This window comes from Pezoporus flaviventris, unplaced genomic scaffold, assembly GCF_033815535.1.
Source record: "Pezoporus flaviventris isolate CSIRO_AGI_PZ_B2104156 unplaced genomic scaffold, CSIRO_AGI_Pfla_v1 ptg000097l, whole genome shotgun sequence".
Taxonomy (NCBI): Eukaryota; Metazoa; Chordata; class Aves; order Psittaciformes; family Psittacidae; genus Pezoporus; species Pezoporus flaviventris.
Window position 1 is genome coordinate 6,822,031 of NW_026892645.1, and position 14,856 is coordinate 6,836,886.

The 14,856-nt window shown below is 50.0% G+C and overlaps 1 protein-coding gene across 1 annotated transcript in view; it reads left to right on the forward strand.

Annotated features, from left to right (window-relative positions):
• The window catches only part of MEGF9 (multiple EGF like domains 9), a 61,957-nt gene that overhangs the window by 33,907 nt on the left and 13,194 nt on the right, over positions 1 to 14,856 (forward strand). The window contains exons 5-6 of the mRNA XM_061477118.1: positions 2,856 to 3,057; positions 14,702 to 14,841. Of these exons, the coding sequence (XP_061333102.1) occupies positions 2,856 to 3,057; positions 14,702 to 14,841 (342 nt within the window). The remainder of the gene's footprint in view (positions 1 to 2,855; positions 3,058 to 14,701; positions 14,842 to 14,856) is intronic.

A 14,856-nucleotide genomic window follows, 5' to 3' on the forward strand; every position in this document is an offset into this window, starting at 1 on the left:
CCTGTGAGCACAAAGCTGCTTTTGCCTGTGTTATTTTGGGCTATTGCAGCATTTCTCTTGCTCTCATGGGAAACCGGCAATAGCAGAGCTGGTGGCATCTGCGCTACTGTTGAGCTCGCTGCTGACGCTGAGCTGCTTCCAGGTTTTGACCCAATTTGGTGCAGTTTTGAGGGGCAAGGACCTGCAGGAAAAGATAAAAAGGCATCGGGAAGGTGCTGCGGGTTTGGGAAGCATCAAGCTTCCTGAAAGCTTCTCAGTGCAGAGTGTTGGAAGGAAAACCCACTTTGGGACTTGGTGCCATTGCCAAGATCAACCCCAAATCAGCTGCTATTGCAAGGCTGTTTGTGTTTGCACCCCTTGGATAAGGCAGCAGGGCCTGGCTGGATCCTGCCTTTGCCTCCTGCTGCTGCCTGGCATGTGTGGGGCTTCTGTAGGTAGCAGTGACATTCCCGGTGAGTTGCACCATGGCTTGGCAATGGCTGGATGCTTTTGATGGATGGTTGAGGCCCTTTGATAAAGGCCAGAAGAAATGCAAGGCTCTTGCCAATATATGCAGTAACTCTTCTCTGACTTCTGGTTTTTCCTTGTGTTTTTCCCTTGGCTGATATTCCTAGAAGTATAACTGATATGCTATCAACATCAGTTTTCCCTGTTCCTGTCAGCATCGTACAGCTGGGGACATCCCTCCTTTTTCCCCCCTAGTGCAAGCATGGCCACAAAACCAAGCTCATAAAGCTGCTCACCCCAGCCCTGTCTCTCTAAAGCCCTTTCGTGCCCTGCAGTGGATGAGGCTATTGAAACTCTACAGCAATGTGCCCATGTGTCTTTTTGAGCTCTGATGGCTCCCAGTGAGCTGTGTCTATCACTCGCTGCATGGAGGGGGCAGAACTGGGGCAGTGCTTATGAATGGTCCCCACCAGCATGGAGGAGTTCTTTCCAGCTGCATCCACATGGAGCAGCTTCTTGCTCCCATGCTGGACCTGCCCTAACATCACCGTTACAACTGATCTACTACTTGTTGCCTTTGCTTAATGAAGTCTAGCAGGTCTAATGGCACTGCACGTAATGAACTTTGAAAGGTAAATCTGTTTTGATGCATGTTTGACAAACTCCAAAGTGCTTTCTTCTTTGCTCAACAAGTTTTCCTGGCTCCCATCAGCTGGGAGAAGCCCAAGTGCCCAAATCGATCGGGTTCCACTTGGATAATTGCGATGGGGATTTGGTTCATTACATGAAGTGGCTGCTCAAGTGGATAATTGCAGATCTTGAGGTGTTTGTCCTACTTGCTGCTTTAGATTGAAGCGTATTTAGGTGCAATTTCACAGGTGTATAGGTACAAAACGACTTCTGTGGGGACACTGTGCGTGCATTGACAGCATCACAAAGCTCAGTAACTCCTATCTCGGTGTTGGAAGGAAACAGATGGGAAGTCAAAGCACCAGGAGCCATTTCCAAGGCCCCCAGGGATGATGGGGACTGGGGAGTCTTTACAATGCTCCTGTGATGCTGGAGACCTTCTGGCTTGTGTTTCCAATGATACTCGGAGACCTTCAGTGTGGTCTGATTCCAGCAGACTGCTTCTGTATTCGTAAACTAACCTTTATCCAGTCACTAAAGGGTGGTTTGCTCCAGGTCATTCCCATTGGACTGGGGCACAAGTGGGCAATATGAATGTTAAATGATGTGAAAAACCTGTACTCGCATAGACGTGGGTTGTCTTGATGTGGTTGGAGTCACCATTCCTAGGGATAGGGACCTGGCTTCCCTATGGAGTGCGCTGAACACTGGCTTTTCCCAGGGAATAACAAACACCAGCGCTTGCGTAAAGCCCCTGATGCCTTCTGCACTACTTCTGCAAATAATCCTTGTTTATCATTCACTCTTGGCACAAAAAGACCTTTAAATTATTAAGGCACTAAATATTTTGCAGTGAAGGAATGGAGATAAAGCTCTTGGCAGAAACAAACTGCTGGGGAGAGGTTCCCTTCAGTGTGTTCGGTGCTTTAAAGTATGAGGAGAAATAGCATGTGGGGGGACTGGGAATTCCTCACTTGATCACAAGATTTGCTTCTCTTAAAGCAGCTGCTTGGTGTGTGCTTTCCATAGACTTCTAAATACGGATTGGCCCTATAGCACCATATGGGTACCCAAAGCTGTCCCAGCTCACCATGGGGATGGAGGTTGCCCGTTGTGGTTGAAGTGGCTTCATCCTGCCCCCAGCTCCACCACAGGAGTTTTTAAAGCCATTTCCTTGTGCTCGATGCTTCCTTGAGGGCAGTTCCAGTGGGAGCCCTGCCACAGGCCTGAAGCTCCTCTGGCTTCCAGTCATGGGACTCTATCCACTCTTCAGGAGTGGGATGTGCTGGTGGTGGTTCATGGTGCAGGTGTGTTGTGTGTGGCTGGTGTCCTACAACCAGCCTGTTGGTAAATCAGGGGTGAAACAGAGGATCTGATAAGCAGTGATTCTGCCACCTATTGCTGACTTTATCCTCATATTGCAGGAGCTAGCACTTGGCTCCTGGAGGCATGTAACCAGACAAGTGTGTATGTATACGTTTGCATATCAATGTACAGACACTATATATAGCTACATATGTATGTGTTTAAATAGTTAAACCTGTGATCTAGCTCTTCTTTGGGGAGAGATTTCAAACATGAACCGTGGGGTTTGAACCCTCGGGTCCATAGCATCCCCCAGGATGCTCACAACAGTTGTTTGTATCATCTCATCACCTTAAAGCATCTTACAGCGCCGATGCTTCCAGCCTGGGGTAAGCAAGGGGAGGGCAGAGACACTGGTCCTGCTCAGTGCATGTCCCCATCACATTGGTTTCAGCTTCTCTTTCCCCTTGCAGGAGACCTGTGCAACTGCAGCGCTGTGGGCAGTGCCAGCGTGGAATGCAACAGCACCACGGGGCAGTGCCCCTGCCTCGAGGGCTACACGGGGCTGCGCTGCGAGACCTGTGCCCAGGGCTTCTTCCCAAATCCAGATGCTCAACATCGGTGCCATCCCTGCGGATGCAGCCCCGCCGGCTCCCTCAGTGCCCAGTGCGATGGGTGAGTAAGGTGGTGCTTCACTGAGCTGTGTGTGTGGCATCAGGATATGGGGTTATTTTGGGATGCGGGATGCAGATCGGGCAAGGATGGATCTTGGCATCTGGTGCTGGTATTTGGGGGGGGGGGGGAAGAGACATGGAAAAGCAGGAAGGAAGCTGGGCTTATAAAAATTCATGAAGCATGCTCTTCCTGTCTTTCAAGAGCTGGAGTATAAAATTATCTATAGCTGTGGCACAAGCCCTGGCAGCCCACAAGGGAGGTAACTTGTGTTTCTGAGTTGTATGGAAGCAGAACATCTCCTCTTGTGCATCCTCTCGTCCTTGCGCATCCATTAGTCCCTACTGGATGGGACCGCCTTCATGCTCGAGGGGAGGTGGGGTGGAGCACAGCTTTGGAGAGGTTTATTTTCCATAGGGTTATTTATTACATGGAGGCACATGAAGCTTTATGCTCTGCCCTTGCCATGCAGCAGCCCGACAGCAGTGTCAGCTCCTGCCTTGCCTGTTGTTTAACCCTGCCACCTCCTCTCCTTGGCTGTGTTAAGAAAGTCACCACAGCTGACGCTTTGAGCTGTTGTATAATGAATGTGTTCCTCTTCATTTCACCTTACCCACCCTCACATTGTTTCTTTTAAAAGCCAGCATGCAATTATCTCCATTTCCAACCAGTGATCTGTCACTCAGATTTGTTGCTGAGTTGAGGGTGTCTCTGTGTTACTGCATAGAATGGGCTGAGCAGCAGCCTGACCCTTTGGGATGCTCTAGCCTTCCTGGGCTCCCTTCTCCTGCTGCCACCAGCAAAGGTGTTCCCAGTGCTCCAGGGCACTGCCAGGAGGGTGATACCTGTGTGCGGATGCAATGAGCTTGTGCTGGCATCAGCCTTGTTGTCTTTTAGGGCTTGGTTGCAGGCTCAGCGTGTGTTGAACATCTGCACTTTCCTGCCCAGGCTGGGGCTGAGTCAGAAGCGACATGTGCTGCAGGGACATGCTCTTTGCCATTATTGTATACATATATTTTGCCGTTCCAAACACCCAAACCCTCTGCTGATGTCCTTCCTTTTTGTTTCCATGCTGTATCTTTCTGCTTCTGTAAGCTCTGAAAAATCAGAACTTAGTAATGTTCCAGTTGACTGGAGTGGCTTTCTTACTACAAAAGGTGATTCTTGGGGGTGGAAAGCATAGAGTTTCACTTGGTTTGTTTAGTGGTTTGTATGGGAGGATGTGCCTGGCAGCATCAGGGATTGCCACAGACAAGAAAGAGTTTAGTTGGATTTACTAGAAAGGGAAATTGGGCAGAAAAGCAAATGGGGCAAATCTGATCTTCAAGGGCTGGGAGAGGAGGGAGGTGCTGCTGCAGCAACTGAATGAGCTGGGAGGGAGCGTTCTGAGTCACTGGGCAGCGGTGAAGCGCAGACATGGGTGATGATGTCTCGCATGGAGTGAGCCAAGAAACACCCTTGGGAGCTTCAGGTGAGATGCTCAGAGTTGTGAAGGAGAATGAGGTGGAGCTGGTGCTCATAGTGAGCCATAACTGCAATGTGTACGCACCCAGAAATGGCAGTGGGACCTCCCTTGCTTCTCCTCTTCAGCATCATTATACAGCCTTGAGGGATGTGGGAGATGTGGGATCCTCAGGCATTTAGAAAGGGCAGCATAGGGCACAATTTGGAGGAAGGCTGAGGGAGGAGCACTGATGGTAACAGAGATGGCTTTGTGCTTTGCTTCTCTGCTTGGTGGGGTTTGCTGCAGATGGAGATGACCTCTGGGTGTTTAAAAAGAGGGAAATTAGGTCAGTTGTCTGTGGTGTAGGGCTGGGGGCGTCAGTGTGGCTGTGAGCGGGGCAGCCTCGTGCAGTGATTTATATGGGAAAATGAAGTGGGATGCAAAATCCGGCAGGAAAAATGCACCCATTCCTATTGCATCAAAGCAGGCAGCTGCAGATGGCAAAGTATGGGACTAGAGACATCAGCTGCTGTCAGTGGCTGGGATGGATGCTGGGATGTGGGTACCAGAGCGCATCCCTGTGGTGGGGTCTGTCCCGATGGGTGGGAGAACATCATCTGCATTGCAGGGACGTGTGTGTGTGAATCCAGGGATGGAGGGTTATGCTGGAAACAGTGGGTCTGGAGCCCTGGGTTTGATGTCTACCTGCTGCTGCGTCCCTGGAAGAGCAGTGCATGTCTCTCCATCCCTCTGGGCAATCCCTGCTTGGGATGAGGCTCACAAGCATTGCGCAACACCAGTCACCAGCTTCTGTTTCATTGACATTAAAGCACTGTAAGCTGTATTTTAATGTACTCATTCCTCTACAGCACCAGCCCATCTCTGAGTTGCACAATTCTGTGTGCTGGCTTGAAACAGAAGCAACTGCTGTTGAGATCAGTGTCTGAGTGAAAGAGCAGTGTCATTTTGGACTGTGACCCCCCCAGGTCTGAGGGGCAGGCTGAGCTCTCAGGGCACACAAAACATGCCTCAGCCATTTCAATCCACTTGCCCAGGCTTTTGTCAAACTGCCTTTTAAAGCATCACCATATGATGATGATCAGTGTTATTTCTAGGCATGCTCTGTGGCCGGCCAGATGGCACACCCCAGTACACTGTTTATTAACCAGACCTCAAATGTAGCCCATCAAATACAAATACCAGAAATCCCTTTCCCGAGGCACAGAGTTGATTTTGGGAGTGAACATTGACCTGACATGCTGTCGCTGTGAATGGGCTCCATGGCCACTAATCAAAGGTCTGTTTTGGTGGTGGTTTAAATGTGATTATCTGGGGAGATCCACATAGATCCCCCTCTGGGATGGCAGAGAGTTTCTGTGCTCTGCTTTGGGTGGGTTTTGTGTTAGATGAAAAGCTGTGTGTAGTTGAAGCTGGAGCTTGCTGTGGGGCTGGATGCAATCCTAGGCTGACGTATCTTGGAGAAGGGGGAGTGTGTTGTCCCTACTGCGGTTAACGCCTAGAAACCTCAGATAAAACCACACTGCACTGGGTTGGATGCTGTGTGGATGCTTGCTAAAGATAGCTGTGGCCTGGAAGTGTTCATAGTCCATAGAGGAAGGGTGGAGACAGAAGCTGGGGTTTCAAGTGCTGTGGTCAAGGTCACGGAGTAGTGGAGAACGACAGGGACTCACATGGGTGCATGGAAGGCCTGTGCTCCTGCTGCAAAGCCCTGGTGGTGGTCCCAGCCCATGGCAATGTGGCCCCAGCCACATCAGCTGCATCTCTCACCATCCTTTGGTCCCCTCCAGTTGAAAGCTCTGCTGTCCTTTGAGGAAGCAAGAACATCCCTACCTGCTGGAGAAGGTCACCATACCCAGGCTGGGCAGCCCACATCTCCCAGGCTTGCATCCCTGTGCATTGATTTGTCTGTCATCTTCATACAGGCAGAGTCCTGTGTCTTGCACTCCTATCTCCAACTCCCTATGGCTGGGCAAGGAGCCCCCTTGGGCAGCAGTAGGGCTCTTTCTGCAGTCCTAGCACAGCCCTAGCCTCTGTGTCCTGCATTGTGGCCTTGCCCATTGTGTCCCCAGTGACTCATGGCACATCCCTGGGATGTGGCAGGGCTCTGCCTGGAAGCACAGGGCCAGAGGAAAGTGATTTGGTCCAGGGGAAGCCTTTCCCTGCTGGAATGACACCAGGAGCTCACAGCTCTTTAACTGCATGAGGAAGTAGTTGTCCTGTGTTAACCTGTCCTCTGGCTGATCGATTTAAAGGAGCAGGAGTGCAGGCAGGAAGAGGCAGCCTGTGGCACCCTCCTGGTGAGCAGGAGACCTCAAATGATGCTGCATTTCACTTGTGTATTCATTTGTACTTTCCTAGCAGCCCTGACCAGCCCTGCTCTATGTGCTGCAGGCATAGAATCATGGAATGGTTTGGGTTGGAAGGGACCTCAAAGCTCACCCAGCTCCAACCCCTGCCACAGGCAGGGACCCCTTCCACTAGAGCAGCTTGCTCCAAGCCCCTGTGTCCAACCTGACCTTGAACACTGCCAGGGATGGGGCAGCCACAGCTTCTCTGGGCACCCTGTGCCAGCGCCTCAGCACCCTCACAGGGAAGAGCTTCTGCCTAAGAGCTCAGCTCAGTCTCCCCTCTGGCAGGTTAAAGCCATTCCCCTTGGCCTGTCCCTGCAGGCCCTTATTTCTCTAAGAGCTGAGCTTAAATACTGCTAGTATATAGTCACTTATGAAGGTGATGGGTTTGAAGCCTCTGCATCAAGAGACTGGCATGGTTCAGCCCTTGATTCCCTTTTTCCCTGGGAGGTTTTGGTTTTAAATGAACTCACCCCAGTTCCAGGGAAGAGAAAGTGATGCTTCCGCCTCCAACTTCTGTTGCACTGTACCTGTGCTTGTGAACAAGAGGAGTGCTGCTGTTTGGTGTTTAAGGATTGCCACACGGTTTAACTAAACCTGGATTAAGCATCTAAACCAGGTTAGGCTTTTTCAGCTCCCTTAAGCTCTAAACATAGGTAATACACTGTCATTGTCCCTACTGAAAACAGATGCATATTAAACTGTGGTCTTTATGTTGCTCCCCCTGCCTGTGCCTCAGTTTCCCCACAAGCAGGAGGGTGATGGGAAGCAGAGGCTCCAACATACCTGGAGGTAACATTAGCCTTGGTTCATGTCTGATGCTGAAACACACTGCCCCAGCATGCAGCACTCCATTCCCTCCCTAACTGAGCAGTATTTCCTTACTGCTGGCTGGGGACACAGCTTGCAGCGTGGATCCTGGTTCATGCACGGTTCGTGCCACAGGCTCGGCATAAGTCATGTTAGAGAGAGCTCCTGTCCCTCATTTCCGTTCTAAAAGAAAAGATAAAGCACACATGTGAATGCCAAAGTGTTAATTCAGGGATGTTTTGCCCCCCTCAAGGGCATCTCATGCTTTGTGTTCACATTAGAATTAAGGCAGAGGCTCCCTGAGAGCATTCAGACACTGCTGTCCCCTGGAGCGGGGATGCTGTGGGGCTGAAAGGGGAGTGCTGTTCATAGGGCAGCCTCCATCCCTCTGTGCCTTCTTTGTAGTGAGCTTCTCTTTGGAGAGGCTGCTCTTGTGACCCTCACTCATATGGGGTGCTGCTGCTGAGGGTAAGGTCAGCAGCACTGGACAATGTTCTTTGTGAAGGGCTTTGAGTTGGAACTCCAACCCCTTTGGATTGGGGTTCCTGAAGGACCCTGGGGACCTGGTGGGATGTGAAAGGATGCAAAGAGACCGCAGAGGGGAAAAAGAATAAGGAATGTCGGTCCTGATGGTGTTGGGAAGTACCCAGGTGGGTTGCGGATTGAGCACCACGCGGTATGAAGCCACATGCGGCAGCATTTAGGGTTTTTGGTAGTCATAAAATGCAAATTCTATTGAAATTCAAGGTTTTTGTGGAGCTTCATCAGCCTGCGCGGGAAGGGTGCTCATGGCAATGGTTTGAAATGAGACCTCACATTCCCAGGGCTTCTGCACATCCCAACCACAGGAGGTTATCTGGGGGAAGGCGGTGGAGTTCTCACTTTGCATTGAGGAAGATCTTCATCTCCTGTCTCTAGGCTGTCATCACACTTCTGCAATGGCTCTGCTTTGCATGGGAGCTGCATTTCCATGCCAATTAGCAGTCCAGCAAACCGCACCGGGCACTGGTCCCCTCTGGAGAGAGACCTCTGGGAGCCCAGCTCCTCAAGAACTTTATTTTTAAACCCCAAACCGAGCCTCCCCCTTTTCTCCTATTTTAAATGACTTCTGTAGATGGGCTGAGCACAAGCGGAGGCTCATTATCTCCCACTAATGCCTTGTCAGCATCACACTGCAGAGAACAGGGCTTTTTTTGTAGCAGAAGCAGTTACATGTGGACATCATAAGAAGAATAGAATCATAGAGTGGTTTTGGTTGGAAAGGACCTTAAGCTCCTCCAGTTCCAACCCCCTGCCATAGGCAGGGATGCCTCACACTAGACCATGTCACCCAAGGCTCTGTCCAATGTGGCCTTGATCAGTGCCCTGTTAGAGCATTTTGTGTGCTTTAACTATCTAAACCTCTCTCCTATTACAGACTCTTATACCCTTTACATCCAGTTTGCCCCACAATATTGTACCCCCACCCATGCTCACTCTGTTGCAGGCAGGGATGGGGAACGAGTGACCGGACACAGCAGCAGAGAAAGGCAGATTGTTATCATCTCCGCTACAGGAGTTGTGGCTTCTCTCAAATCCTGTTGTTTGGTGGTTTTCCAGCAGGCTTTGCTGTTCCTGTGCTGTCTGGTGGAGACTTGAAAACACTGACTGCCCTCAACAAACATATTTGCTCCATTTTTAAGCTCTTGTGGCTGGATTCTGGTTTAGGGGAGGTGGTGCCCAACCTGACCTTAGGCAGTGTGCTTTGCCCATGGCTTTTTCTGCTGCCTGAGAGGAGGCATCAGTTGAGATCTGATGGAGGGACTGTACTGGGTAAAACTGAGTCCAGTGGGGACCAGTCCCATCTCCCTGCCTTCCCCACTGATGCATCCTCTTCATTGATGTTACCCATCCCCATAGCGCTGTGATCTCCGGGGATGCTCTGAGAAGCTGGGACCCACCCATTGGGGTTGAGATTTTGTGGTTAGTTAGGTTTTTGCTGCTCCTCCTCATGCCAAACCCTAGAGGACCCCATCCAACCTCCCTCTCTGTTATGGTCTTCCCATCGCTTCCTCCCTCCCCAGCCACTGAGGTCCTGGCTGACAGCAGAGCCCTGGGATGGAGATTCCCCACTTTCCCATCTGCACGGGGCATCCTTAGCGGGGGAGCCGGGGCCGTGGAGGCGGCGGTGGCCAGACAAGGTGCCCCTTTGACACTCACAGAGTGGCCTTTCAGAGCTGTGAAGTGTCCCCGCTCCGTCTAGGGCTGCCATATAAACAGATGCTGTCCCCCAGCACAGAGCGAGGAATGCAGAGCACAATGGCCCAATGTTCCTCACAATAAAGCTCCGCTTCTTCTGCCCTCCACAAAGGCGGCTCTGAGCGGGGCTCACCCATGGGTGCACTAACCCTTCCTCTCGGGTGCTTTGGCTGTGGTTTGAGCTGATGGAGCAGGGAGGTGAAACCCAAACATGGGGCTTTTTCCTGCTCTCTGCTTCCCCGTGTCCTCATAGTCAATGGACCTAAAAGAAGATCGTATGTGGGTCACGAGGGTTCCTCTGTCTGGGGTGAGCATCAACAGCGTTGGTTGCCCATGGAATTGGCTTGGAGCTTTTAGCTTTCAGATGTTAACATCCCTGTGTTGCCCAAAGAGATTTATCCCCTGCTGCTGTCAGACATCACAGCAGATCAGCACAAAAGGAGCCTGGCTCGCTGGTGAAACACACTGCTCTTGGTGACATCTCTTCTGAACCCACCTCATCTCGCAGCATCCTTTTGTCTTACTCCATCAGAGTGTGACAGAGCCTTTTCATGAGGGTTGTTTTACAGATGCTCGCGGTTCAGCAGCGTGTTCTCCCTCATTCATACTGAGCCCTGTCATTGCTGGTAATTGTATATGTTACAGGGGCACCTCTGGGTGCTGCTGGGATGGATGATGGGCTTATGTGTCATCAGAGGTTTACAAGGTGGTGGCTGGGAGGGGATATGCTTTAAATATAAAGGCACAGAAGGCTGGTGCTGAACTGTTTTGGCTGGCCCAGATATGGTCAGGCAGTCCCTGGGCACCCAGGTTCTTGTGGCATCTGCGAAAACATTCCAAATGAATTCCTCCCTTCCCTCCTTCTTGGGAGAAGAAAGGGGAAAAAGAAGAAAATCAATGATTAGAGGTTGCTGAGGTTTTGTGTTACACCATTAAACTGCACGGCATGTCTCCCAACAGCCCTTAAGGCTATGGTCCTCCATCTCATCCATCTTACGGCTGTCATGTCCCCTCCCTGACTTCAGGATGTTTCTGTGGAGGAGTGGAGACCCGCTGCAGATGCAACTGCACATTAGGAGCTGTCTCATATCACATATTTTAGTGCTTTTATGCTTTTCCCCTTGTGATGAAGCTCTCCTGTGCTGGGGGTACAAGGTGAGGGCAAACCCCATCAGTGTTGTACTTCCCTGACCATCAGACCTGGGGGATGAAAATTCCCTGTGGGATGCTCTGTGGCTTCAGGCCAGACATGGGATAGGACTTTGGAGGTGTTGCCTGTTCTCTGTGCTCTAGGGGACACTTCCAAGTGGGGTCAAAACTCGTCCTCCTCTAGAACAGTAGCCAGAGTAATGCAAGAGTGGGGGTCTCTCTTGTATCCCCTTCTGTAGCTGTGAAGCTGCAGTCCCATGTAAAACCCCATCACAGGCAACGTTTTGTTGCCACTAGTGGCACAGATCACTTGGCAAGTGATGGGGTTTCCTGTATCCAGTGGCTATTTCCCCTTGGGTGGAATGGAAGTGAAACCAGGCTGGCTTTTGCAGATACGTTTTTGGGATTTAGGCTGTCCCCCTTGCCCAATACTTGCTTTTATATATGACCCCTGCCTGGTGCCTGCTACCCTGTATGTCAGCATCCTGCAGTGAGCACATCCAGCCCCAAGCTACTGCCCTGCAGGCATCAAGGCAGCAGCTCTTAAGGTATGACACAAAGCCCATAGTTCTGATCAGATGCATGAGCCCCCTGCCTTGGGAGATCCCAAACCTGGCCTCAAGTGTGGCCTTTGCCCTTGGGTATTGGATCACTCAGTGCTGGATCCAAGCCTTGCACGTGCTCTGCCCCTATCCCCACTGGCTGGCTAATCACTGCCGGCTCCCTCTGCCAGGGCTTCATGTGCCGGTGATGGTTTTAATCATTAGGAAATGTATATAAAGTTGATGGATGATGTGATATGCACTACCTACATGGTCTTTAAAGTAAGTATATTCATAAAAAACTAGGAGAAACAGAGGCTTTTGTTACTGGAAGCCTGTTTTTGCCCCAACATCGATTCTTTTGTGAGAGCTGCACACTGGTTGGCTTTAATGGAGTTAATAATCATCTGAAATGGAGTCGAGCAATTGATGTTATTGCATCAAAATGTTTCCCTCCTTCCCTTCCCCCTCTTTTTCCCCCTATTTCCCCCCAAAACAGAAATTCCTGGCTAATGCTCAAAATCCAGTTCAGTTCTCACCATGCAAGTATTAAACTGTGGGTCTTTTCTTTCAAGTTTCTGGATTCTTATGTGCACAATTGGTCTGTTAACAGCACTTTTTTTTTTCTGTGTGGTTTCAATGCATTTATATCATTGACCTTTGCTTTAAAAAGTGTCTGACAGCCTTTGCTGGGCTGGAGCTATAAAAAGGAGTGTTGTAAGGGGGCTTTATTCTATGGAAGCAATGACCACAGGCAAAGCTTTATATTTGCTGAGTGATTTAATTCTTGCACATGCAGAACTTGGCTCTGGGCCACATGTAACATGTTGAGAAAAGGTCTGTTTGAGAGGCATTAAACCCAAACTTTACTAAACTGCCTTTTTTTTGTACATATATATATATATATAGCTTTGTTTCCTGTTATTTTTAAGCTAACAAGTCAAATCAAGGGATACTGCCCCCAAAATGCTGCGCTGAGCTCCAGCAGAGCCACTGGGGAAATAAAGCTCCTTTAAAGCAATGAAGTGGGATTCTGGATGGAGGGGTGCCTGCTGAGAGGAAGAGGAGGGTGGCAATGTAAAGGCTTAATGGAGGGACAGGAGAGGATAAAACGGGGCACTCTGGACTCCAGCTTGGGAGGGTGAACATTGACCACCTGTAGTGCTTGGTCCAGCTATGTCCTACTTATAAGGCACATCCTATGAGTAAACACAGGTGTGTTTTCAGGTTAAGCATCAGTTCCCCCCCATTAGTTGCTTTTCCCTGCTTGGATCTGCCTGTTCCCTGCCTACATACAGGAATATCTGACTGGGAGCAGTTAGAAACAAATAGACCCAAACTTTCTGTTTGTTCTCATTTCCAACACTGTGACAACGCTTGGATGAACGTTGGGTCTTGTGAAAAGCTCTTTCAAAGTCAAATGTACTGAGCTGCTTAACAGCATCCCTTTGAATTGTGCATCTGCCTGCTGCAACTCCAGATAATGGTCTGGAAAGGAGGAGACGTCATCTTTCTCTTTCTCCTTCTTGTAATCAGTCCATTGAATAAGCCTGAAGTTTCACATGCTGGAACTATTTAATTGTGTACCCACTTGGGCCGAGTTCCGTGTTTTGGTGCGCCTTTGAGTGTTTCCTCTTCCTTTGGCAAGCAACTGAACAAGAGAAATACTAAATGATGTTAATTTCCAACGGAAGCAATGTCTTCCCCAAAACATTGCAATCTACTGCATCTTAATGAAAACCAACACATCAACAGTGCACTGAGCCATTTGGAGCCTCAGCCTCTATTGGTTTTAATCAGCAGGTTTTTTTCCAGGGGCTTTTAGAAGCAAACTGTGCATTGCTCTCTCTTCCTCAGGAGGAGAGAGGGAGAACAATAGGTTATCTCTGTGCAGGCACATTGAACCCTGGAATACTGAATTAAACAAGCGTAGGGATAGGGAGGAGGTAATACAGGGGGAGAGCTGAGAGGAGGATGAAGCCATTGGTGGTACCTGCTTTGTCTACTGCGGCTTCAAATGAAGCCATCTTCTGTAGGAGACTAGATCATGGTTTTTTGGGAAGAACTTCTGCCTAAGAGCTCATCTCAATCTCCCCTCTGGCAGGTTAAAGCCATTCTCCTGTGTCCTGTCCCTACATACCCTTGTTTCCCTGAGAGTTGAGCTTAAATGCTACTAGTATATAGTCACTTATGAAAGCGATGGGTTTGAAGCCTCTATGTCAAGAGACTGGCATGGAAAGCCAAAGGAATGAGGGTAACCTTTGCTTTTTATAGCCTCTTGGTATTTGCTCATGCAGCTGACACCAATACCCTCTGTTTTAACTGCGCAGAGCTCCACCCTCTGTGCACTTCAGACTCTGTGCCCAAGTAAACAGGCTCCTGGCTGGGGTTAGTGTAGTGGAAACTGCTGGGGAAGGGAAAATCCTCTCTTGTCTTTCCTTGGTTCCTCCTGGGTAGAAGAAGGTGACTGGAGTGAGAGCCTTTGCCTGGGTGGCTTTGGGGATGCTGCGTGGAAGGGATGAATAGGATCATGAAGGAGAGCAAGTGGCTCATGCCTGCTGAAATCCAAGCAAGACACCTGAGATGCTGTGCTCTTGAAGGAGCAGGAAAAGCTCCTGGTGAGCAGGGAATTGTCCACTCTCCCAAAAATCTGGGGAGTGCTGGTTGGTATCCATGTGGGGAGAGGTGATCATCCATGTGGGTGCTCTTTTATGGTCAAGGTGTAGGGCTCATGGGTGTCTCACTGTCCTGCACGACCTGGGGCAGGTGCCTGAGGAAGCTGGGAAGGGAGAGAGGCTGTTGGAGCATCTGCTGCGGGTAATGCATGAGGATGGCTTTGGGCCAAGGCTTTCCACAGTGAGCGATGGTTTCTGGTGCCCAGCTCAAGACTGCTGTCAAGGCAACTGCTTTTGCAGAGATTTAATCTCTCCTGAACTCCCCATCGCTTTTGGAAGTTGTTGCCTATGGGTTTCATATTGTGCTTCCAGAAGAGTTCACCTCCTCTGGAAAGGGAGTCCAAATCACTGACCAGAGGTTTGCACTTTGGATGCCTCTCAGTACATCCAGATCTCACTGTTTGTTTTTTCCATGTGCAGCTCTGGGAAATGCCAGTGTAAAGTTGGTGTCATGGACCTGAAGTGTGACCGGTGCAGTGACGGATACTACAGGTTTAATGAAACCACGTGCGAGCCGTGCCAGTGCAACAACCACTCCAAGACCTGCAACAGCTCCACAGGTAACCTTCCCCTTG